Source organism: Mastacembelus armatus, chromosome 23 (genome assembly GCF_900324485.2).
Source record: "Mastacembelus armatus chromosome 23, fMasArm1.2, whole genome shotgun sequence".
NCBI classification, from domain to species: Eukaryota; Metazoa; Chordata; class Actinopteri; order Synbranchiformes; family Mastacembelidae; genus Mastacembelus; species Mastacembelus armatus.
In genome coordinates, this window is record NC_046655.1 from 14,930,849 (window position 1) to 14,956,598 (window position 25,750).

The window sequence follows — 25,750 nt, forward strand, 5'->3', positions numbered from 1 at the left end:
TTTCACACACACTCTGCAGCTCCACGCGTGCAGCCTGGACAGCGACCAAACTGCAGACTCCAGCTCCCACAACCTGGACTTTTTATTCACCTTTTGTCTTTTCTCTCTGCGCCACTTTCAGGGCAGAGCAGGTGAAGACTGAAAACACCGTGATCCGGGTCCGCGGCTGCAGCTTTGTTTGTTTGTGTCTGATTATTTCTCAGGGTGGTTTTGCTGGACCTGAAACTTTTACTCTCCCAGGAGGAACCGCGGCGGACATGCCGGGGTCTGTGGCTTTGCTGGCCATGTTTGCAGTCCTCTCGGTCGGGGTAAGGAGCCCCCTGACCGGGGTGCAGATGCAGACCTCCGCTGCCGGGGTGAACAGCTCTGCCGTGCCTGCGGTGGAGAGGACGGCGGCCGGGGTGAACAGCTCCGCGGTGGTCGGTGTGGGGAGCTCGGGGGACGGGGGCAGCGGAGCGGGGCACGCCGGGTGTCCTGGCCGCTGTCGGTGCGAGGTGGACGGGCTGCTGCACTGGGTGGACTGCTCGGACCTGGGGCTCAGGGAGATACCGAGCAACCTGAGCGTCTTCACATCCTACCTGTAAGTCCGCAAAATCTGTGTTTGTGCACACGCACGCGTGCGTGCGCTTGTGTGCATGTTATTCACGCGTGAGAAACGCAGCACCTGTCCCGCTCAGCATGTCAGGTGCTGTTGTTCATATGGTGGTTAAGGCGGTCTGAAGAGATTAGTTTACACAGAGAGCAGTTCCAGTCCAGGGTCCTCGAAGAGGTTCAAGAGAGATCTTAAGGTTGAAGAGGTTTTTGGAGTACTCAGACAGCCTCCAGTGGTTTCTGACCAGGTATCTAGTGCCCTCCTTGAAGAGTATATTTAGGGGTTCTCAAAGAGGTTCTTTAAAGATGTTCCAGATGTTTATGAGGTGGCACCACTGTTAATTAAAAATCCTCCTGGAGCATTTAAGACTGTCCAGCAGTGTTTGAGGAGGCCAGGTGTCCCTGATAATGTTCCAGGACCTGTAAAAATTCCTGGAGCACATAAGATGTTTTAGCGTTTCTGCAAGATGTTTGAGGATTTCTTAACGAGGGTCCTCGAGGCTTGAAGAGGTTCCAGTGATTGTTGCACAAGGTTCAGATGTATTAGCTTCAAACGCAGTTTTTTAAAAGACTAATCCATGAGGTGGTCCCATTCAGATTCCAGGAGTTTCTGAGGATCCAGGAAGTACAGAGATGTTGAAGAAACCTTTACTGTTGCAGGTTAAGGGAACAGAAGGTCCAGGGTTCATGAAGCGGTTTGAGGGTTTCTCTACAAGATGTCAGAACTGTAAAAGGGGCCAGTGCAGCACTGGAAGAGGTCCCGGTCATTCGGGTGTATATTGTTATATGTGTTGTTTTAATAAGTTTCAATTATGTTCCAGGGTTTCTGGTCCCCTGGGCTCCACCAGCCTCACAGTAGTTTTGAGTGTTCTCTCCTTCGTCCTGGCTTACATGGGTTCTAGAGTGGGTTTTGTTGGCTTTAACAAGATGTCAGGCGTCCTTGATGATGTTTTAGTGGTACTTGTCAAAACTCATAATGGAGCTCCAGTGGTTCCGGAAGAGGTTTGAGGGTTTTTATTTAGAAGGTTTCAGGAATTAAGTTCTTAAGGAGGGTCTGGGAATACTTGGAAACTTACAGGATCTTGGGGACCTTAAATGCTTTTAGGGCCACTCAGACCAGTTTCTCTGAAAAGTTCTAGGGGACTTTGAAAAGGTTTCCAGTGTTTTATTAACTCCAGTTTGTTTGAAGTCCAGCAGACGGATCAACAAAGATGTTGACTAAACCAGATTGTTCATTCACGTCTTAATCAAACTGAAGTGAAAGGATCAGCCACGGCTCTAAACACTGAGCTGTGTGTGAGGGTTAAGTCATTTACAAGCTGAAGAAGCTGTTCTTTGGAGGAAAAGGTTCCAAACACTGTGAATTCTAGTGACAAACATGGAAGAGTGTTGGATCGGTCCTTTAACAACTGAACTGGGGGAATGTCAGTGTTTCTACTTGTGTCGGCAGCTGGAGTGTGAGTGTAAACTGCTGCTAAAGCGAAACACTCAAATGAATTCAAATCCATTTCACCTCACAGCAGGTGAGCAGCCTCGACACAACACATCTTTCAGCTCTGGTAAAACCATTACGTCACGCTGCTGTGTGTGTGTGTGCTGGTGTGTGTGTGTGTGGTTTGTGTGTGTGTGTGTGTGTGTAAAACCTGCCCGTCTTGGCTGTGGTCTAAAAGCAGCACAATGTCCAGGATTTAAATTTCACTCTCATTAAAGAAAACCTTCTTTTGAGAAAAACCCTGTGTGTGTGTGTGTGTGTGTGTGTTTCTCAGTGAAAGCACTTTCCTTACAGTTTGTCTTAGAGGCAGCTGGACACACACACACACACACACACACACACACACACACAGCGACAGTCGATCAAAGGCTCTTTGTGTCTTTATTAAAGCTCCAATCAGGAATATCGAATCCAACAAAACATCAAGGAGTTTGTGTGTGTGTGTGTGTGTGTGTGTGTGTGTGTGTTTTGGACAGTTGCTGGTCTGTAGCTGTGTCAGCTGTAACCAGCCAGTCTCTGCAGGCTGGACACTTTGTTATGATGCGTTCAGGAGCCTGTCAACAACAGTGTGGTGTTTGTGTTGTGGTGGTGCAGTGGACAGATGTAAGCAGCACTTTGGGGTTGTTTGGTGTGTTTGCGATGGTCTCAGGTCTCTCTGGGACACTGTTTTCTCTTTTTTTTTTAATTGAGTTCTGTGACAAATGAAGTTTTAACTTCAGCCAGAGGCTCTGACCTTTGACCCCTCACTTTCACATAAAACCCCAAGCTGTTGCCTTCACACGTTTGTTTGTTTGAGTGCAGAGTAAACAGATCGCAGTGACCAGTCGAACACGCTCAGCTCGGCCTCGCTCCTCATGTCATGAATATTTGTGCAGTCTGGGTCACTGTGCTGAAACACTAACAGGTCTCAGACATCAGGGAGAGTCCACTTACAGTCTCCTTCTGTCCGTCTGTCTGTTCGGCCACCGTCGCTCTGAATACTGCCATCTGTCAGCGCCTGTGTGTGTGTGTGTGTGTGTGTGTGTGTGTGTACACTAGCTGCATGCCTAAGCAGCGCTGTCTAAAGTCTGAATGGCTCTGTAAGTCTCTATTCTCCGTCTGACTGACAGCAGGAGCACAGGAATGTGTTTAGCCTCAGCCTGCTGAATGGACTGATGTACATATGAAGGATTTTGGCAGCCACGCCCCCTTTGGCAGCCATGTTGGAGGTCCTGAGCTCAGTCAACAGCTGAACTGACCATGTCACCTCTGATGTGAAGCCTCGGTCAGATCTGTGTTTTCACACTGGGTTAGTTACCGGAAGGTTTCTGAACCCACTGGTAACCAGTTTGGTTTTTAACCGGGTCCTGGTGGGTACAGCTGTGTTTTACTGGCTGGTGACACATTTCTAATCACATCAGTTTGTCCCTCAGCACAGAGCAGCTTTCCAGCCCTGGACAAAACCGTTTGATCTGATCTGTTCAGGCTGAAACTGATCCATCCTTAAAGACAGAGGTGCCTTTAATCGAGTGTTAAGCTCTGAAACCTCAGCTGTGATGTTTCCACAGTTCAGTCTGTGCACGGTGGCAGTTTAGGAGCTCAGTGGTCTTCACCCCAGAGCTGAAACAGGGTGTGAAGGAACAAACACACAAACTGCAGATCTGATGAAAACATCAAAACACTCTGTCATTCTTAAATAACAGACACTTCTGTGACTGACAGGTGAGCTTCCTGTGGTCGACCTGACCTCTCTCATGACCTCACAGGAAGACAGGTAGTCCCTTTACCTGCACTGGGCGTTGGGATGTTTGCACCTCTGGTGTCTGAGTGTGAGACACTGTTGAGCTTTGTCACGGTTCAGCTGAGTTCAGTTGTCATTAAGTGCAGCTTTTGGACGCCACGCTCCACCACACACACACACACACACACTGGTAGTTCGACCATCACAGGTAAATGGACGACCTGTCTCCTCCTGTGAGGTCATGAGAGAGGTCAGACAGTATAGAGTGGCACTGTAGAGGTGTAGTGTGTGTGTGTTGGGTAATAATGTGTGAATCTTTAGCAATCAGGCTCCAACCAGAGCGTTCAGGCAGAAAAAAGTGAAAAATGTGCATTAGAAGCTCCCAGAGCCAAACACAGCACCTTGATGTTAACTACTCTCCAAAACCAACAAACTAAAAGAGACTGATTGATCATCCGGACGAACATGCTCACAGATCCAAATGTGTGTGAAAGGTAATGAATGTTTCTATCATAACATTTCTGCAGCTGTGTCCTTTTTAATAACTAGATGATAAATGGATTTTGGTTCAGATGTCCTGCAGCTCTTTGCTAGAAGACAAGTGTTTAAAGAGTGGAAAGGTCTCCCTGATAAAAGTTTTGTAATAAAGGAGCATTTTCCACAACCTGGCAACCCTGAAGCTGGTACCTTTGTATCTGTAATCTCGGATTCAAACATATAAAAGAAAGATGCCAGAGGCTGCATTAATGATTTTTCCCACATGGTAAAGATTAAACTTGAGGTTCCTCTGCAGCCCTTTATTTTGAAATATCAATTGTGATTATAAGGTGGTGAAGCATCACAACACTAACACACAAACTTCACCCTCTTTCAAGCTAAACTTTCTACACCTCAGGCCGAGTTTAGAGTTGATGAGGACAAACCCTGTCTGCAGCTGTGAACGTTCATCAGGCCTAAAAAACACCGTCAGACTCTTTGTTTGCAGTAAAACACCTACAGATCTGTAGGGAGCGCTTGTTTATCCGCCGCTATCTCTTTCTTCAAGAGCAGACAGCGACGGGATGAATCGGGGAATAAACCCCCCGTGTTCACTCGCCCCGGGGGGCCCCCGCTGACCCGTCCCCCAAAACACTGAAAGAAAGAGAGAAAGAGAACAACAGAGAGAGGCCTCGCTGTCATACTACGCCTCCAAACTACACAACTCTCTTTTCTTTCTTTCTTTAGAGTTTGTCTTTCTGCGGGCCTCGGACATTTGAATAATTGTCTGATATCCATCAGTTTGAGCCCGAGGAGACGGAAAAAAGACAACACACACACACACACACACACACAAAGCTTCATCTAAGTCATTACCAAGAGGAAAAAACACACAACATGGCTAATGTATTCAGCTTTTCTTCCACCCCTCTGTCCTCCTGGTTCCTTTTCTCCTCAGTCCACATTAAAAAGTCAGTCCAAGGACCAGAACTTGTACAATAAAATGGTTCTTTATTGTGGCTCCATAAGTCACACTCCAATGGTTTGGGATCAGTCTCATAATAAAACTGCTTAAAATCAAGGTAGTAAAGTAGAACATGTGTCTCATGACCACAGCTTAAAGCAGCCCTCCAAGAAAAAACTATTTTGAATGAAAAATCCTCAAATCAAATGGTTTTAGATCAAATTAGCAGCAAAACTATACAATTTAAAAATAAAGTTCTTGTACATTTTGAACTAGCACATTTTTTTTCATTAATTAATATTTAATTCAAGAAATATTTTACATTTTGACATAGTATTATGACATTTTTAAAAATATTTTGAGTTTATTCTGAAAATCCCAGTTAAAAAATATCAAAATATACAGTATAATATATAATATCTAAAAAATATCAAAATGTTCATAGAAGCCTGTTAAAGTGCCTCTGCAGTATGATAAACATTTTGAACATCTGTTTCTCAAACTATTTAAACTTTATGTCTTTTGTTTACTTTAATTAATATCATGACTTTAATGTTGAAAATATGCAAATACTTTTACTGTATTTGAATATTATAACCTGCTGTTTGGGCATAAAAGGAGATAAAAGATAAAACTGTAACGGTTGTTCATACGTTATGAAGTCATACGTTTTAATCATCATCATCATCATCATCATCATCATCATCACAGCACTGAATTCAATGTAAACAAACAGCACAGTCAGTGAGTCACTGAAGCTGCAGCACTGAGGCTTAATGAGCAGCTGAGGAAAAGCCTGTAAGTGATATTCAGTGTTTTTAATTGGTTTTTAATTCCTGTTCTTAACACACATGCGTCTGGGGTCATTAGGGTCAGGCTGCGTATGGACTGGTTTCATACCTGAGATGGTGATTGCTGTTTTACTACAGACTTTGCTTTTAATAAAAGCTTTTCAACACGTTTATTGATTCAGATTCTTCTCTCGTCAAATCGTATTTGAAATAAGGAAAAACTGTTCCAGTTGTTTCTACAAACATCGATTTTTAGAATAAATACTTCTGTACAGATGTTCGACCACATGTGGAGAACGTTACAAAGCCCCCAGTGTGGGTAGTGAACAACTCTGTCTACGCACAAGCAGATAAATATATATTTCTGAGTGTTGGTTAATGAATGAAGTGAATGGAGTCTGAATGTGTGTGTGTGTGTGTTAACGCAGTAAACGCCAATCAGCCGTAACACTGTTAGTCTGCTTCGAGTAAAGGGACATTCTGCAGAAACAGGGCTTCTCTGTGCGCCTGCACTACCTGTCGACAATGTTGTAAAGCTAAACACACATTAACAGGCTTTATGGAGTGTCGAGAAAGTTCTTAACAACTGGTATATTCAGTCTGCAGACACACCCTCGGTGTGTTTGACACACAGACAGTCTGTCTCCGTTTCCTTTCAGACCTGAGCCCTCTGGAGTGGAAAGACGCTACCTGCCGATAGTTATCAGACACACAGCGAGCAGAAAATAGTCGGGGTCAGATAAGGAAAGAAAAGAAAGGAAGAAGAGCGTCATGGCTGCGCTGAAACACAACATACAACAAACGATGTCCCTGTCGCTCCGAGCCAATCAGAAACACTGATGTCACCTTGTTTTGACTTGTACCTGGAGCCAGGTGTATTTTTAAGGCACTGCAGCTCGTCTAAGTTGTTTTTCACCTCTAGATAAAAAAAAAAACATGATACGCTGGAGAATCTGTAGCTGTTTTTACCGGATTAGATTCTGACATGACATAGTCCTGTTTGTTTGTCACACGGGTATTGAGGTAGTTTATGTTTATTACAAACCCCTGTCAACAAGGTGACAAATCACAGGAACAACCCAAACAGTGGAAATATCAGGTGAAACGTGACGAGTGTGTAATCTCATGTGTCACTGACAGTCCTGGAAATTTTGTTTGTTCTGTTGTTCGTCTCTTTCTTTTCTTTCCAGTAACTTCCACTCACGTCTTGTTTCCTATTCAGGTGTGTGTTGACTCGCTCCTTTCACCAGCTTTTGAAGGAGGCGTGAAGTCCTGTGTGTGTGTGTGTGTGTGTGTGTGTGTGTGTGTGTCCAACAGAGTAGATGCCTTGTCAAACTCAATGTTTTTCCAATGTGTGTGTGTGTGTGTGTGTGTGTGTGTTGAACATCCTGAACACACCGCGCTCTCTGAACTCTCTCTTTAATAATTCATGATTCATTAGCTCTGTGTTTATTTTACAAGGATGTTTGTTTTTTGTCATTTCTAGTAAAAACACTAGTCCTGCTCACTCTGCCAGGCGGCAGTATGGCGACGGGGAAGAGGGCCGAGCGACATTAACACCACTTCTCTCTCTCTCTCTCTCTTTCTGTTTGTAGTGATCTCAGCATGAATAATCTGACTGTGCTGTCCAGTGGAGGTCTGTCCAGTCTGCACTTCCTGGAGGAGCTGTAAGTCTCTCACACACAGATTCATCATTTATGTGTCTGAGTCTGTTTCTGGAAACAGCTGCAGAAATTCCAGGAGCCTGAGTGAGAGTCGAAGCCAGAGGGTTGCTCACAAAAACCTGAAAACACAGAAGCACTTGGATCTTTTACTTATGATAAAGTAGTGATGAGTATTGATAGTAGTAATATTACAAGTCGTACTTGTAATACTACAGCACAAGTGTATAAGTTTAAGCAGCAGATTCCAAATTTCTCCAGGAGACTCATTTGACAAGGAAGAGGTTGGTTCATTCATGGAAAATAACAAAAACATTGGAAAAGCACAGGATCCTACAAAACCCAGGTTTCCTCCATATCAGCAGATTCTAGAAAATGTAATAAATCACACATTTCCAGTTCTGACCCTGCATCAGCTTTTCATTGATTATTGATCAGCTGTACATCTGCAGACTGATCACAGTGAGAGAGAGAGAGAGAGCAGCAGAGAGACCTTGGCTGTGACCTCCCAGAGACCTGAACACGACTCTGCCTGGCTTCTGCTCTGCTGCCAGCTCTCTCTGTTCACATGTGTGTCTGCGTGTGTGTGATATTTGTCACTGTGGTGTGAGAAACGTCACTACGGCGATAGGACACCGCAGAGGTGCATGCTGGGTATGTGCGGACTGGCTGAACTCTGCGTGGCCTCGAAAAACACACAGACCCACAGGGCCCATTACAGCCCAGTACATTCTACTGGTCAGAAACTGGGAACTGATAGCTCACCAGATCAGAGTACTGAGGCTGGTATAGTAGTAGTATTTATGTATTCTTCCATTCTGCTCCGTTTACCGTTTCATTTCATTTGCCACATTTTTCTTTGGACTGAACTGACTAATTTTATTGATTCCACTTCATCTTTCTGTGTAAAGAGTGTTGATCTCTTTACCATGAAAAGTGACGGAGCAGCTCTGGTTAATCTGTGTGTGTGAAAATACTCTCTGGTACTGAAAGTCTGATCAGAACCTGCAGCAACACAACAAGAGACACATCTCACATTTACATGTTTGTATGAGCTTCAAGATGAAGTGAAGAATTATTATTATTATTATGATTAGTTTGTTCTGCAGCTCTGGGGGAGGTGGTTTTGTTTCTGTAGATCTCAGGTCTCGTCCTCACATGAACAAATCCTCGGACCTGTATTTGTTTTTGATGCTGAACAGTGAATTTCTCTGTGTCTGTGTCCCAGACGTCTGGCGGGAAACGATCTGTCCTCCATCCCCAGTGGAGCGTTCACTGGCCTCTACAACCTCAAAGTGCTGTAAGTCCACACACGCTTTATTATTCATAGATATAGTCACATCTGGTCAGTCAGGTGCTATGCTGTTGTTTACCTGGGGGATTCACCTGTTTGTCCCTGTGTGACTGTGAAAGTGGAGGAGCCACAAACGTTTCATCTTGTCATGTGACCCTCTCCTGTGATGCCTGATGGGTAAACGTAAAGGTCGCCAGCATGTTGTTTGTGTTGACGGGTTCTGTGGTGTGTTCCCAGGATGCTGCAGAACAACCAGCTGACGTCTGTTCCTGCTGGGGCCTTCAACAACCTGCACAACCTGCAGTCACTGTGAGACACACACCTTTGTACATCCCCTGACCCCTGACCTCAATCTAACCCTCACTCTGACCTTACAGGAAGCAGCAGTGATGTGTAATGTGTCCTCAGCGTAATGTGTGTGGATCCAGAACCTGGTTTAGCTTATTGGTCTGTGCCCTCACTGTCCAAAACATCCTCACTCATGTGGTATAAGGCAGAATGATCCTCTCACACACACATACACACACACACACACACACACTCACACACACACACACACACACACACACACTCACACTCATCCTTTTGTCTCATTTGACCCTTTAGTGGAAAGGAATCTCCACCCACACACACACAGACCAGTATATAAATGTATGTAGTGCAGAGACTGTGCCCTCTCAGCCTGATAACACAGTAATTATACTGAAACTGTACCTGTGTGTGTAGATAAGAGTATAAGAATGGAGACGTCTAAGGCCTCGCTCTCATTATGTGAAGTCCCATCCTTCTCTTCTCTCTGTGTGTGAACAGAGCAGCTATTGTTCGGACGGACACACAGCCCGCTCTCTTTGGATCGACCCAACATGTTTACGTTGCACCAAAACCAAAAGGTTTCTACCTGAGCCCACAATGGACCCACGAAATGAAACTTAAAAAGGTTCTTCAGATGTCAGAGATGAAATGTTTGTCGTCACGTCTCCTGGTTTGATATTTTACCGATCTCCAACATAGTGTGGAAGAATAATTCCGGTTTCTACAGGCTGTATTGATGTTGGCACCAGAAAACTGATGTCTTGTAAAGTAGCATTTTGTGTGTTGGTGTAAGGTGTTGGAGCGCGGCTGCAGCTCGGACTGGTCCTCTCCGTGCTCATTAAAATACCTTCGTTCAGCTGCCGGAGCTGCTCAAACACTTGATCTCTAACGTTCCTCTTAAACTGCTTCAAAGGAAAGTGAAGCCTCCGTGTACAACCGTTCAGAAAAGCTCAAATCCTCTCATGCATATGGAAAACTGTTCCTGTGGCTCCCATTAAACCAAAGAAACACATGGAGAAATCTAAACACAAAAAATAATGGGCTCAAAGTACAGGCTCCTGACGACCAAGCTGATTAACTGAGTTTTAAATTTATTCTAAATTAGTGATTTGCTATTTAACTTGGTAGAAGAATGCTTAAGACTTTAAATAAAGTTTTCAGGTGCTGGTTCATGCTGCTCAGTCGGGTCTTTGTGCTTTTAGCTGCTAAATGAAGAATTTGCAGTTTGAATTTAAGCAGTGATACCAAGATAGTGATCAGTACCAGCTGTTGGGGCCTCGGTCGCATCTGTAGAGGAAGGTGGAGCGAGCAGATGTTTGCTTGTCACAGCAGAGAAGCTGCTGAATGACTCTATTCTTAATTTGGAGTGAAAAAGGGAAATGGTGGAAAAAAGTGGATTTTTTTGAATAAAACAATGAAAGAGAAAATTTTTTGTCTGATTTGTGCTGATTTTCAATCAAAATCAAAAAGAAGCAGGTTTTCTTCTCATTTTTTTAAAAGGAGCACAGTGTCTAATGTCTGATTATGATTGTTTGTTATTAGCTCAAGAACATTGTGTCTTTGTGAACAAATCACATTTTAGGACAAGTTAACACAGAAAACCAGATCAAACAACAAATCCCAAACTCATTCGTTAAAAAAGTGGAAAAGGAAATAACAGTTTGCCTGATTCTGATGTTATTTTGCCAAAGTCTGCAGAAATCTTCACAGGACACTTATAAACTCACAGTCTGCCCTGTGTGTGTCTCTCCACAGCCGTCTGGACGCCAACCACATTTCCAGCGTTCCCATTGGCTGTTTCTCCGGCCTTCGGTCTCTTCGCCACCTGTGGTTGGACGATAACGCTCTGACGGAGGTGCCGGTGGAGGCTCTGGGCGATCTGCTCGCCCTGCAGGCCATGACCCTCGCCCTCAACCACATCAGCCATGTGCCGGACCACGCCTTCAGCAAGCTGGGCCGCCTGGTGGTGCTGTACGTACACCAGAATGCACCAGAACATGCCACAAGACACCACAACACACACTTGTAGTGACCTGAAAAGTCTGAAACTGTCCAAAGGAAATATTTTCTGTGGTTCCAAAGTAAAAGCTTCTTCTCAACACTAAAACACATCAGCTTTTCTGTCGTCCAGTTTAAGGATCTGGACTGTTTGGACTCAGACTGTCCACATGTTTCTTCTACTTTTCTTTTGTGCTTTTACTTCAACATTTTTGAAGAGAAACTGATGAGACAAACAGAAAAAGTCGGTCAGTTGGCTGATTGTAAATTAACGTTAGTAGTAGTTTAGCACTTTGTCCAAGTCACAGCTGGTCAAAACATCTGGAGTGAGACCTGCTCATAGTTTTATTCTTTAGGTTTTACAGAAGTTTTCCTGGAGTGTTTTTGTTTTTGAGAGTGTGTGTATGGATTGTCACTGCATATTACCAACCTCTGTGTGTGTGTGTGTGTGTGTGTGTGTGTGTGTGTGTGTGTGTGTGTGATGGCATTCAGCGCGGCAGCATTGAAGTCTGCTGTCATTTCTTTTGTCCAGTCGACTTGAAGCTAATTTGCATGAAATTACCGAAAGAAAAAAAAACTTCTTGAGAGGCCCCGGGGCCCCTTTTAGAAAGACACACACTTTGTCTGCTTCATTAGTCCACCCGTCTCCCTCTCTCTCCACAGGCATCTCAACAACAATAGGATTGTTTCCATGGGAACCAACTGTTTCCACGGACTACACAGTTTGGAGACGCTGTGAGTTTCTGTGTGTGTTCGTGTGTGTGTGTGTGTGTGTGTGCTCACGTGTGTGTGTGAGGAGGAGCTGCTGCGGCCCGGGTTGAGTAGGGGTCAGGGTGAAGGGTTAGGAGATGAGAGAGATGAGGAGGATCCATAATGGGAGTTTTGAAACGAACATGCAGATTGTTTTGTTTTGTTTTTATGTTTTTTCAGATCCAAAGATGATCAGTTTTATTTCTGTGCATCAACTACAGAGAAAAGTTTAACTGGAAAACAAATGAACATTTAATGAGACACTTACAGTCAGCAGTAAAAGATTAACAACAACAATTTGGATTTAGCCGTGTGTCAAATCTAAACTGGTCACATCTATTTGTAATTTCAGCCTCTAGTCCAGTGTCCTAAAGCTACAACATGAGCTACAGATGCCTGGTTGGGACAAACTGTGCTAGATTTGAGCAGTACGTCCCATTTATCAAGAGATTTGTCTCCCTACAGTGTCGTCAAGTGATAAACAACATGCAGGAAGTCAGAGACAGATTTCAAACAGAAATGTTGTTTCTCCATCATGTTTTCTTTCTTTTATCGCCACATGAGCTTTGGCTGGAGTCGTCCTCCTGCACCTTCTCCTTCTGGATTAAAGGCACCTAACCGGAATAATTTCTCAGTTTTCTCAAACTCTGGTGCACATTTGCACGAGACATGTACGGAAACATACGTTCCTCATATGTAGAGAAGTAGAAGCATAAAGTTGCATAACACTGAAAACTTAAGTACAAAACTTTAGTACTTTACACCAGTGAGGACAAACCAGTCACTTCTGCATTTTAGCAGTTAGCATGTGGTTGGTTTCTCTGGATATTAACTGGAGTCGGGGCAGATTAACCTGTGTGTGTGTGTGTGTTTATGTTGGTGTGTGTCTGCATGAAATAGTACGTGTGTATAATCTGAGGAATGTGTGTGTGTGTATAGAAATGTTTCTGTTTTCTCAGTCAACCAGAGAAGCAGGTTTAAACACACAAACACACACTGCCTTCATTTGGAAATAGCTGTATGTGTGTGTTGGACTGGCTCTGTGTGTGGCCCTGGCTGTATGCTAATGATAATTACTATTCATGGACACACACACACACACACACAGCAGCATGTGTGTGTTGGGAGGTTGTGTACCTGTATGTATTCAGGAATAATAAACCACACCAGAGACTCATGTTCATCTGAAACTACAAACACAAACAGACAGAGACGAAGGAAACGGAAATGAAAGCAGAAAAAAATAAATTAATACAAGCAGATCAGTTCAGACCTAAAGGAAAACACACATTTACCAACGTCAGTGTCTACTTCAGCTGCGGTTGTGGCCGACCCCCGCCCACCTCCGCTTCACCTAAGCCCTTTTCCCTCAGTTAAGATTTTCTGCTTCCAGTAAGTGACGGAAACAGTGGTGAACAGCAAACCCAAAATCCAGCTTTCAAAACATCTCAACAGAAACCTCTGAGGCACCACAAAAATACCCCGTAACTGTCTGCGGGCTGCATTAGCCCCCGAAAACCACCACTACCGGGTGCACGAGGCCGAGACACCTGTCAATCAAGACAATACGTGCACAGTTCGTGGATTCATGGTGTTTTCAAGTAGCCAAACAATTTAAAGGTATTTCAGTCCCAACTGGAAAACAAAGCCCTCGACTTAAATTCAATTAAATTAGATGGATTATTAAATCAAACATCTAAACTTCAGCTCTCAGATCAGATGTTTCTCCTCTTCAACCATTTGACAGTTCACTAACTGCAGTGATGATTCAGCTGACCACCCAGTCCACCGACAGTCAGTTTACAATAAGACATGATGACGACCAAGATCATCCAAACAACCTTTAGATCTCCCATGGTCCCCCCAAACAGACCAGACCAGAATCCTTGAACCCAGCTCTCATCCAATCACAGCCTTCGGTCAGCTTTGGAGAGCAGGAGCTGCAGTTATTGTTGTGACAAATCATCATCCTCTGGACACACACATGGACTCACACACTCAGCCAGACTGAAGCAATTTCAATTTAATGGTATTTTCACAATGCGGCAGCTTCATTCCACGCAGTGTATCTGTCTCTGTGTGTGTGTGTGTGTGTGTGTGTGTGTGTAATAGCCACCTGCATCCCAGAGATGGTTGAGAGGACCTAATTGAAGCCATGTGTGGAATCGGAGAATGCTCTAGTCAACTGGTGGTGAAAGAAACGAGACAAAGAGGGAGAAACAGTGAAACACTCCTTTAATGAACGGAAAAGACAGAAAAAACTAAACTTCAGGGTCGAAACACAAACATTTACATGAAACTCTTTTCCAGTTTGAAACTGATGCTCCCACAGCAGATTCAGGGCTGTTGTTCCCAGTATGTGGGTGATATTCCTCATACCAGTCTAGACCAGTCTAGACGTGACCATGATAGAGTAACAATATTGAGTTAGCACTCCCACTGTAAGGTTGACCATACCCAGTCTGGAGCAGAACCATTTCCAGTTTAGGCTGAAAAGTCCCAGTCTGGACTTGACAGTTCCGGTGTAGGGCTGACATCCCCGTGTGTTTGTGGGTGTTGTCTCTCATAACCTCTTTCTCTTCCTCTCAGGGATCTGAACTACAACAGCCTGGTGGAGTTTCCCTCGGCCATCCGCTCTCTCAGCCACCTGAAGGAGCTGTGAGTCTGTTAGTTTGGACACAGCTGCTTCTGCGCTACAGCACTTTAACCACGTGTCTGAGTCCTGAACATGATGATGAAATGCAACAAAACCCAAATATTTACCTTGTTTGCCTTAAAAATGGGATTTTTTCAGGATAAATCATGTGAGTTTTCTAAACTCAGCATTCAGTCTCAGAAACGTGCAGAGGTCATGCAGGTCAGATCCATAGGAAACCTCCATGTTTTGGCTAAAAACAGTAGAGAACAGCGGAGAGCAGGGGTGGAGGATGTTTCTTCCTAAGGTCATAAGGAAGAAGGAAGTTTGTTAGTTTACGAGAACAGACACAGTTGAGCAGCAGCAGACGCCACATCACACTGACGTCTGCAGATAAAAACACCAGGCTGTGCCGCTCTCGCATGTTAAAGGACAGGTTACCTCTTATTCTGCAAAATGGATTTCACTTTAACATATTTAACATGAGGAATAAAATTAAACTGCAAATATGAAAAATACACATTTTTCACTACAAATGCAATTAAAAAAGTGACGAGTTACAAGGCTTGAAAACATAATCTTTTCAATCTAGTATTTGTTTTACTTCTCTCTCTCTCTTTTATTACCTAAGTCTGTACTTGTTCCAAAGTTAATACCCAAATGATCTCATGGCAGTAAGACAAAAAAACTAATTCATCTTAAATATTCTCTTTTAGAAATATCACAATCTACAAAAGATTTTTTTCTTTGAAATCCACATTTTTTTTTATTTAATTAGTCTCCTGCTTCATAAATATGTGTCTGGTATATTTTTATTATTTGTTATTTTCTTAACAAAAGCTGGAAAATCAGTTTAAAGTGAGTCCAGATGATTTAAACTGTGGACAGACCTTCGCACATGCATCATCACGTACATGCATCAGGAGGATCCACTGTACCAACATGAGGGAGACTAATTTCTGCTTTGTTTCCTGTTTAGTGGTTTCCATAGTAACAACATCCAGTCTATCCCGGAGCACGCCTTCACTGGGAACCCATCACTGATCACCATGTAGGTACCTCTGCAGGGCAGACACAACCATCTCTGATGTTATTTCAAAGCAGAGCAGAAGCTGCAGAACCAAGTTTAAAACACAAGGATTAAGATCCTGCACATGGACTAGATGAAATCCTGAACCTGTAGCCGAGGACTTTAGAGGCGACGCTGCCAGCTGTCTGCTGTTAATGTCAGACAGAGAAGGCTGCTGCTGTTTCCCAGCTGATTCCTGTTTTGCACATTTAAATTCCCACAGCAACGAGTCAGTGAGCAGGTCCGAGCTGTAAAACAGCATCACACCCCCAGACAGCTCAGCCCTCGGCATCCGGCCTAAAATAATTCAGGTCTGCTGCCACCTGTGTCCCTTTATTTAGTTTATTACGACGACATTTAACGAATTTAAACTGACTCTGGGTAAAACAGCAGCTGTTTGGCAGCTTCAGTCTGTTCCTGCTCATTTTGTTCATGTCCTGACTGTGACACGTTTGTGTCTCTGTTGTATTTTCCAGATTTTTCTACAACAACCCGATCCAGTCCGTCGGACGCTCGGCCTTTCAGAACCTGCCAGAGCTCCGCACACTGTGAGAGACGCTCAACACAAATCAGTCAAAACTTTATTTGTAAAGCGTCTTTACAGGTGGCGCCCACTTTAAATATTTCATCAAAGTAAAATAATTAACTCTGGTTTTAATTGTTAAAAAACAAAATGGAGACGAGACCAGGACAAATAAACTCTATAAACATATTTATTATAAAAAGAAGTGGCTGTTGCATCTCTCAGCTTGAACCAATCACAAACTGTCTTTCAGCTCTCTGAACGGAGCCGCAGACCTCACAGAGTTTCCTGATCTGACGGGAACCAGGAGCCTGGAGAGTCTGTAAGTCTCAGGAATCATGCAGGAATGTTTGATATCTGACGGCACTGTGTGTTTTCAGAGCCGAACCTCACGTCAAACTGCTGTTATTAAAGTGCTGCAGTTATTATTCTGGCTGACAGAGTATAACTTTATTTTTCTGCAGCTCGAGCCTGAAATTAAAACCCTCTTCTGTCCTTGTTGTGACCCAGTTCTTCACATCAAAATAAACACCTCCACCTCGTTTGTTTTCCTCTAGTTTTCTGGAAGCAGCGTGTGTTTAACAATAACCTCACGCTGACGCACAAACTGTCACATGTTCTTCAGCTTGATACACATTGATACACATTTGATACACACGATACACATTTCATGTACTTGAACACACCATTATGTCATGCACATATACTTCTTAATACAATTTTTGTGTACTTGAACACACCATAATGCATCTTAATTGCTTCTGAACTAACCACAGAAGATACTAATGCTTCCTTAGGGCACCTGAACACACCATGTACCCAGTGCTCCTCATCTCCAGCCTGCCCCAGGTCCATGAGCAGGACATGGAATGGTGGTGCAAACCACGAACATCTTGAGCAGGTTTATTTTGTCCCTCTGTGTGTGTGTGTGTGCAGGACTATCACTGGAGCTCAGATCACCTCTCTGCCCAGTTTGGTGTGTGAGCAGCTTCCGAACCTGCAGCTCCTGTGAGTCCAAACAGAAACAGCATCCTTGAAACACACTGTCCTTGAAACACACTGCAGGTGCACAACACCTGAGTGTGTGAGCGTTAGATTTAAACTATGGGATCAGTTTAAGAGCAACTTGAAATGTATTTTGCACATTTTTAAAGACGGGTTAATGAAGTGAGACTCCTGTCAGTATCAGCTGAGGATGATCAGTCCTATCTTGGGAAGACCTTTGCTAATTTCCTGGTGACACTAACTTCACATTTCACTAGAAACAAAAACATGTGGCAGGTATAATATTCACCCTACTTGACATCTTAGCTTAGCATGTTAGCATAATAGCATAAAGTCAGGGTTCACCCTGTGGGTCCCATAAATGTGTGATGACAGTGCATGTGGGAGATTTGTTGCCGTGCGGCCGCTGGATAAAAACACAGGGTGTAAATGTCTCAGAACAAAGAGGAGCAGAGGCCGTGGGCCTGGCTCAGCTTTTCTTTTTCTACGTTTTGGAAAAGCTGAAAATCTTCATTCACTTGATATTGTTGATGTTCTGCGCTGTGATGTGTTCAGTGTGTCTTGGACTTTACAGTGATGACAGCTGAACCTCTCTCCCCACAGTGATCTCTCCTATAACCAGATCCAGACTCTTCCGAGCTTCTCTGGCTGTGAGAGCATCCAGAGGATGTGAGTTTTTTTTTTATTTTTTATGATTTCACATTTATTTTCATTGTTTTTAGCGTTTTTTTTCCCCTCGGTCGCTGACGTTTTCTGGGTTGGGTACAGCTTCAGCCCCGCGGTCACTGTGGGGCAATGGTTGCCGTGACAACCAATAAAGTACATCCAGCTGTGCATTATGGGAATAATTAGCACCGTTGAAGCAGTTGACCAATCAGATCACTCAGAAAAAAAAAAATCTGTCTTTGCTGTAAAACAGACTGATAAAAGTGATGCAATGGAAATATGAGGGTTAATGTGTGTGTGTGTGTGTGTGTGTGTGTGTGTGTGTGTTTCAGTGAGCTACACCATAATGAGGTAGAGGAGCTGAAGGAGAACACCTTCCACGGTCTGCTGTCACTACGCTCAGTGTACGTACCACACACACACACACACACACACACTGCAGGTTTAATTACCCTGGAGATCTTGGAAAGTGATCCGGACCTTCCCTCCGTAAGTATTTCCAAATGGAGACACTTTCAGATCCAGGTGGTCTGAAGGTTGATGGGACAGGTACGACCACACAGTTCAGTCATAAACCTACACACACACACACACACACACACACACTCCTGTACTACTACTACTACTATTACTACTAGTGATACTACAAATAACAGACACTGGCGGCAACAACACATAAAGTATTAACACAGGACGAGTTTGTGCAGGGAAAACTGTGATTCGTTAGGAAAAACTGACGTCAGCAGATTCCCCCAAACTCCCACTTTATATCTAATATTAGAAAAAAACACTAATGAGCAATAGCGATAGTGAAATAATCACAGCACTATGACTGACTCTAACACTGGAATATCTCTAAATGATGGTCCTGTTGTTTTAAAGCTGTCACATCAGACCCACATGTGAGGTTCATGTTTTCATTCAATCAGGACCAGGTGAGCTGTGACATCATGTCACCCAGGTAATACATTTATAGGAGCTTAGGGAGCCGTCACCTCTGCTGTTGTTCACTTCAAATATCATCATCATGCACAAGAATGTGATTGATTTTAATGGAGTGTTCACGTGAAGTATCTGTATAAACAAATGTGTCTGCTGTGACTCAGAAGTCGCAGGTTCAATTCCTGCCTGTGTCCTTGTGTCTCTGCAGTGATTTGTCGTGGAACAGATTGTCGTCAGTGGAGCCAAACTCCTTCTCCGCCCTGCCTGCTCTCACCAAACTGTGAGTAACATGCGATGTGTTTTAATCCCAGCAGGAGCGGACGGCCTGTAAATGCATCGCTGTTTTTTATCTCCCTCCGCAGTGACCTGTCATCCAATCAGCTGTCATCTCTGCCTCTGCTTGGTCTGCAGAGTTTAACTCACCTGCGATTGGCTGGAAACGATCAGCTGATGGTGTTAATACCTCGGGAGGACCTGCCAAGAGTCAGGTAAACACACAGTCATGTATAAACACAGGAAAGCATGTTTGTATTAGGACACACTGTCCAGAGTTTCGGCGAGTGAAGTGTGTGATGAAGCTGTGATGTTGGACCTCCAGCGTGAAGATCTCACAGGTTCCTGTGACATGTTTTCACCTCCACTGATTGTAGCAGTCATGTTCTGACTTACTGTTAGTTTACAGCCAATCAAAAGTCAGAACCCGTCGTCCTTCACCCCACTCAGCCGTGGTATTAATCTCCAACTCACAGCAGCAATGCAAACACTGCTGCTGTGATTTAGGGGAATCTCCCTTTAATGGGAAAAGCTTTGACTTTACAGCCACTTAACAGCTGATTAACTCCCACAGAGTTTAGATGTGGCACACACACAAGTCGAATCCGTCTCCGCGATGTGTGTGTCAAAGCATTTGAATGTAAGCGGCATGTAAACATATTTTCTGGCAGTCAGGGTTGAAACGTAAAAGCTGTGTTGTTGCGTCCAGGGTGATGGAGCTTCCTTACGCCTTCCAGTGCTGCGCCTTCGTCTCCTGCGACAGGAGAGGAGGAGGAGCAGGTTTGTCCTGGGAGAGAGAGGAGGCAGCAGACTCTGCTGGGAGAGACTCCACCCTCCTGTCCAGTCAAGGTGAACACACTAAACACACTGTAACATCTAAGGCTGAACCAAACCAGATGTTCTCAGATCAGATCTGGTCCATCTGCATATCTGGTCCTAGATCCGATTCCTATCCGAGCGCCGTCTGAACGGTCAGATCAGAATCCATGTGGTCGTTTTAACGTCTCCCTCTTCTGCACATGTCGCCTGTCGTCATCAGTTCGGTCTGTGCACGGGGGCCATGTTGCTGTTCTCACCAGTGTCAGCTTGTTTCCTGGCGGCTCCAGAGAAGATTCAGTGCAGACGCCGATAAACAGTTTGAACTTTCATCTTTGCATGAAGCTCAGCAGGAAAAAGCTGAGAGGGAGAAACAGGCAGGCAGGAAAACACCATCACGTCCAACAAACTAGCAGGTAAAACAGGTCAGTACACCTGAGACGGCAGACAGCTGCAGACAGCAAGAGGACGTGAACAGGTGTATCTACCAGGAAGTAAAAGGACAATGAGGAACAGATGGGCAGGTGAGTGGGGAGGAGTCAAGTGGCTGGAAAGGCGGGAAAAGTTGCGGTTACTGCAGGTCAGGTGGGAGCAGCGGAGAGTTAGTGAATCAAACACAGAATGAATGAATGAGTAACTGACGAAGTGAGTTACAGCTGCAGGTTGTCTAGGAATTATTATGGGATACAACCTCAGGAATTATCCAGCTGGACCTAAAGCTTCAGTAGTTCTTGATGAATATTGTTACACATCTCCTGCTGCTTTGATGAAACGTGTTTGGCAGCGACACACCTCATACTTTCCTTCCATGCAGATGATTTTAATCCTGCTAATGAAATGGGAGCTGAAGGTGCTGAACCACTGGACACAGCTGACACTGGTGGAGCGACTGGTTCATGGCAGGGGAACCTACACCACTCGTTAATTTTAATCAGCTCCACCATTTCAGTCTCATTAGCACCGGCACACTGCCGCTGCACTTTCTGACAAATACGCCCCAAACTAGAGTCCTGCTGAATTTCAAAGTAAAAGCCTTTGAGTGCTGATACACTTCTCTCCGTGCTGTGTCCCTGCAGGCGATCAGGACTGGGACGATTTTCTGATGGAGTTTGAAGATGAAGCAAAGCCTCAGCACGCCGTCCACTGCAGCCCTGCTCCAGGTAACCCTGCACGTAGCGGTCAGTTTATTAGGAACCCCTGTCTCAACCTGAGCCAGTGTGCTTCAACAGTCCTGCAGTTAACAATTAGTCTCACTGATATAGATGTGATGGAGAACAGTAGATCTGATGCTCCAGTAATCTAATGGTTGGGGTACATTTCCTCCAGGACCCTTCTGGCCCTGCCTCCACCTGCTCGGCAGCTGGTTGATCCGAGGGGGGGTGTGGCTCATCGCGGTGCTCTCATTGGTCAGCAACAGCCTGGTCGTCCTGTCGATCTTCTTCTCTCCCGCCACCTCAGTGACACCACCCAAGCTGCTGATTGGTCTGCTGGCTCTGGTGAACGGCCTGATGGGAGTGTGGGGCGGCTGGTTGGCAGCGGTGGACGCCTGGACTTTTGGCAGCTTCTGGAGGTACCAGCTGATGGGGATTTGACAGTACTGTTGTCTGGGGGGACTGAGAAAACTGCAAACTAAGGGGACCCAAGAAAAATTGGAAACTGTATGGAAATCTTACGATCACATGAGGAATTCTGTGGATCTGTCTAAATACCCAAATGAAAAAGAAAGTTCAAAATAAAAGTTCATGGAGGTCTGTGTGTGATTGTGTGTTACAGGTACGGTGCGAAGTGGGAGAGCAGCTTCCTGTGTCGACTCAGTGGCTTCCTGTGCGTGTTTGCGTCACAGACCGGTCTCTTCCTGCTCACCGTCGCAGCTCTGGAGAGAGGCCTGGCCGCTGTCCGCCACAAAACACACGGGCGCCAAGGTGAGGGACGTGCTCAGACACATATTTTAATTTGAAACATCTTAACTAGGAGACACATTGACCCATTTGTAGCTGTTCAACATACATTTCGCATGGATGCAGTAAAACACAAAAAATCCTTCCAACATTTGACTGACAGGCGGGTTGTGTCTCTCCTCCCTCTTCAGGTCTCCCCTTGTCGCCGCTCTCCATCCGTCTGTCTGTCTTCCTATGCTTCCTGTTGGGTTTGGCCGTCACACTACCCCCCCTGGTGGCCAGGCACAGTACTACCTCCCTCTGTTTGCCATTGCCTTCCTCTTCATCCTCATCCTCTCTGGCTTTCTCCGTCTCCCTGGTGCTCCTCGACTCGCTGTGTTTCCTCATCATGACGATCACCTACACCCGCCTCTACTGTCGAGCCAACAAAGCTCCACCCACTTCAGAGGAGGAGGTGGCGTTGACTCGACACATGGCCTGGCTGCTCTTCTCTGACTGCCTCCTCTACCTCCCAGTGGCCTTCCTCTCCTTCTCCTCCCTGCTGCACCTCCCTGCCGCCGGGCCGGAGGCGACAAAGGGGGTCCTGCTGCTGGTGGCGCCCCTGCCGGCCTGCGTCAACCCGCTGCTCTACCTGCTCTTCAATCCACTCGCCAAGGAGGAACTGGCGGCGCTGGTCAAACGCACCCGTGGGGCTGTGGTGATACCAAGGCTCCACACAGGAGGAGGAGGAGCAGGAGGAGGAAGGTCGAAGCCAAGCACACGGGATTCAACATACGACGAGGACGCAGAGAAACAGTCATGTGACTCGACGCAGGCGCTGGTGGTTGTTGGAGGCATAAAAGAAGAAGAGGAAGAGGAGGAGAGAGGAAGAGGAAGGAACGACACACAACATTCGGTGGTTTTTGTTGTTCCACATCACTAGACTGACGCACACACACACACACACACACACACACACATGGACACACATGGACACACAGGGTTGAAAAAAACTGAATGAAAACAAGTTACACATCAGCTCGACCTCGACAGCAGCTGGACGAAGTCACATAGCGGCATGTAAACACAAATACAACCAGCAGCTGCAGACGTGTGCACATTTTTCCACACAGGCTCCGTCCACTTCGTAACAGCTCTGATGTTTCCGTTGTTGTTCACTGGTCACATTTTCATGACATTTCCTGATCACATTCCTGCCCCCCAGAGGATGCACCTTTCACAGTTTCATGACATCCAGGGTGCTGGCAGGCGAAAGTCTTTGGACACACAAACACACTCACATACGATACACAACAGACTGATGGGACTGTCTGGCAGCAAATGTAGCAGAGGGTCATCATGTGTGTTCATCACAAACACACCTCCACTCTTCCTCTTACTTTCTCTCAGCGTCTTTAACTTGTTTGTGCAGAAAACCGGCTGCTAAAGATGCAAACGTTGATCCTGGTTGTAAAAATCTACCGCTCAGTCCTGGGCTACATGACACACGTCACACACATTATGAGGAGCGTAAATTCAGCAGCTTTTATTTTGAAAAAACATCCAGTGTCGCCCCAAACATTGTACCAAATGTTCCACCAAACGCTGGTGACCAATTGCCGTGCGTTTGTTCGTGTGTTTTGGAGAGTGTGTGTGAAAGTTGCAGCGTCTGTGCGAGTTTTGCCACAAACTGAGAACAGGAATCAGGAGACGGATGAAACACCAGCTGAAGCTCATGTTCAGCAGCTGAAAAATCAACATCACAGCTGCTGTAAAATAGTCAGTTAGTTCATGTCATTTTCCAGAATTAGTGTTTTTGGTAGAGGAGTGCTCAGTGAGCATTTTTAGGATCCACTGAATATGACTTTAAAAGACCAAAAACCAACAGTAGAGCCTGTCTCTCTAAACTTTGACTTCTCTACTCAGGTAAAGTCCCTGACTGTCATTTTCAGGAGAGACAATGTACATATATATTCACTCTAACTGGTCTTATAGAGTTAAATAATAATGCTTCAGTAAAACGAATCACCTTTTTATTTTTTTACAGACTTAGTAACTTCTTAAAGCAGCTGTTCTTTATGGTTTTTATCAAACAGACCAGAGGAAACATGCATTTGCATTTGTTTGGGACTATTTTCAGCGGCGGATGGATCTGCATTTGGTCTCTAGTATTAGTGGCAGCAGGACAGAGTATGTGGGACTGAGAATAAACAGTGTGTGTTCATGTATTGGAGGACAGTGCGGCTCTGTGGCACAGAGGAAGTGAATATATCAGGTTTTCATACACAGACGAGACCTACGAGCAGCAGAAGTCACAGTTTATTTAGGTCTGCACATAGAAAAACAGAATATTTTTCAGTTGGATAACAACATCCTGCCCGCCCCCAAATAAAATATATCTTACACATCTTATTATTACAATAAACATTTATGCACAGAGAAGAAATGATTGATTCAGAAATAATTCAGAGATTTAATTGTTTTAAGAATTTCTACAAATGTCAAAATGTTTGGTTTAAAACCATTTTACTAGGACTCTGTGAGTGTATGTATGTATATGTTGTAAATACACCCAACTGTGACAATCCTATTTTCCTACTATGTAGACTGTGAGAGGAGTCTTATGTCTAGTAATGTCTGTATTTACTGTATGATGGTGGTGCAGCCCCGACAGGTTTTCCCATTCCCATTCTCACCACAGGCTTTTCTTCCTTAGATTTGACTGAGTTGATCCTTTGCACAAACAAAATCATCCACATCCTGTGAAGATGAACCTGCATGAGCTTTGACACAAAGTCAGCGTGAGCCTGAAAAAAGAATAACTCACGTTTAGTGGCTTTCAGCTGCATCTCTTGGTCTTTATCACTAAGATGCGACAGAATATACTGTAATGAGAGTCCACTGAGGAGGACGGAAGACGTGGTCGAGAGCAAATTGACTTTTGTTTTTGGTAAATGTCAAATGTGGTTGTAGTAATGATTGTACTAAACTTTCATTGTTGTGTTTTTAACAGATTTTAGTCAGAGCTATGGCACTACCTAGCTAAATGTGTGGGCGGGCTTTAGTTGCTAGGCCCCGCCCACATCCACCAGCATGGCAGAAAAAAAAAAAAAAAGCATCCACTGTTTGAATGTCTGCTGTGTGTGATTGATCAGCACTTAAAATCTCAAAAAAAAATAAATTCATAGCTTTGTTCAAACCAGAATGGGTCAAACGTCCTCCCTTCAGCTGTTTTCCTCTTCCTGTTGTAAACATTTGTAAATGTTCTGAGTGTTTTAGTTCGAGTTTGTGGCCTACATGAATATAAATATGATAAATAACTGAGCTGTTGTCTTTATTTTATCAGTTTGAGCCTGTGGGTGGGTGCACTGTATACCAGTGGGCACAGCAGCTCAAGGATGGAGAAAACAATGGTGCATGTCAAAGTCTGGGACACGTTAGGCAGCAAGCGAACAGTAATATTTTCCATATTTCTCTTTTGGAGATGATTTGTCCATATCATCCTGCATCAGTCAGTGTGAATCCACGAACACTGCTGTGACTCATTCTCGCTAAAAATGGTTTGAATTGAAACAATTACACGATGATCCGGAGCAGCAGTGCGAGCTGAGCGGCTCCTGTTGACACGAATCTATGAGCTCATCATTTCACATCAGCTCAGACCGATGAGGGTACGGACCGGTAGGAGATAAAACAACCACACAACAACTCCAGCGCTGCTGAGGCTTTGATAACCACCACCTATGCACGTTTTCCAAATCTGATATGAAGTGTGAACAAACCATATCTGAGTCACCTGGGTTGCTTCCACACCCCAGATCAGACAGGAACAGGATCTGGGACCACATATGCAAGTGGCCCAGATCTGATCTCCCAGCGTTTGATTTGGTTTGT

At 44.7% G+C, this 25,750-nt stretch overlaps 1 protein-coding gene across 1 annotated transcript; it reads left to right on the top strand.

Annotated features, from left to right (window-relative positions):
• Positions 1–30: 30 nt before the first annotated feature.
• Positions 31–25,023, top strand: LOC113142418 (leucine-rich repeat-containing G-protein coupled receptor 5-like). The gene is made up of 20 exons (XM_026327434.1): positions 31–580; positions 7,631–7,702; positions 8,925–8,996; positions 9,228–9,299; positions 11,058–11,273; positions 11,964–12,035; positions 14,640–14,708; positions 15,665–15,736; positions 16,231–16,302; positions 16,531–16,599; positions 17,214–17,285; positions 17,886–17,951; positions 18,281–18,352; positions 19,099–19,170; positions 19,253–19,378; positions 19,873–20,012; positions 21,056–21,139; positions 21,306–21,549; positions 21,753–21,901; positions 22,069–25,023. The coding sequence occupies exons 1-20, from the start codon at positions 258–260 to the stop codon at positions 22,797–22,799; spliced, it is 2,865 nt and encodes a 954-aa protein (XP_026183219.1). The 5' UTR covers positions 31–257; the 3' UTR covers positions 22,800–25,023.
• The last annotated feature ends 727 nt before the right edge of the window (positions 25,024–25,750 follow it).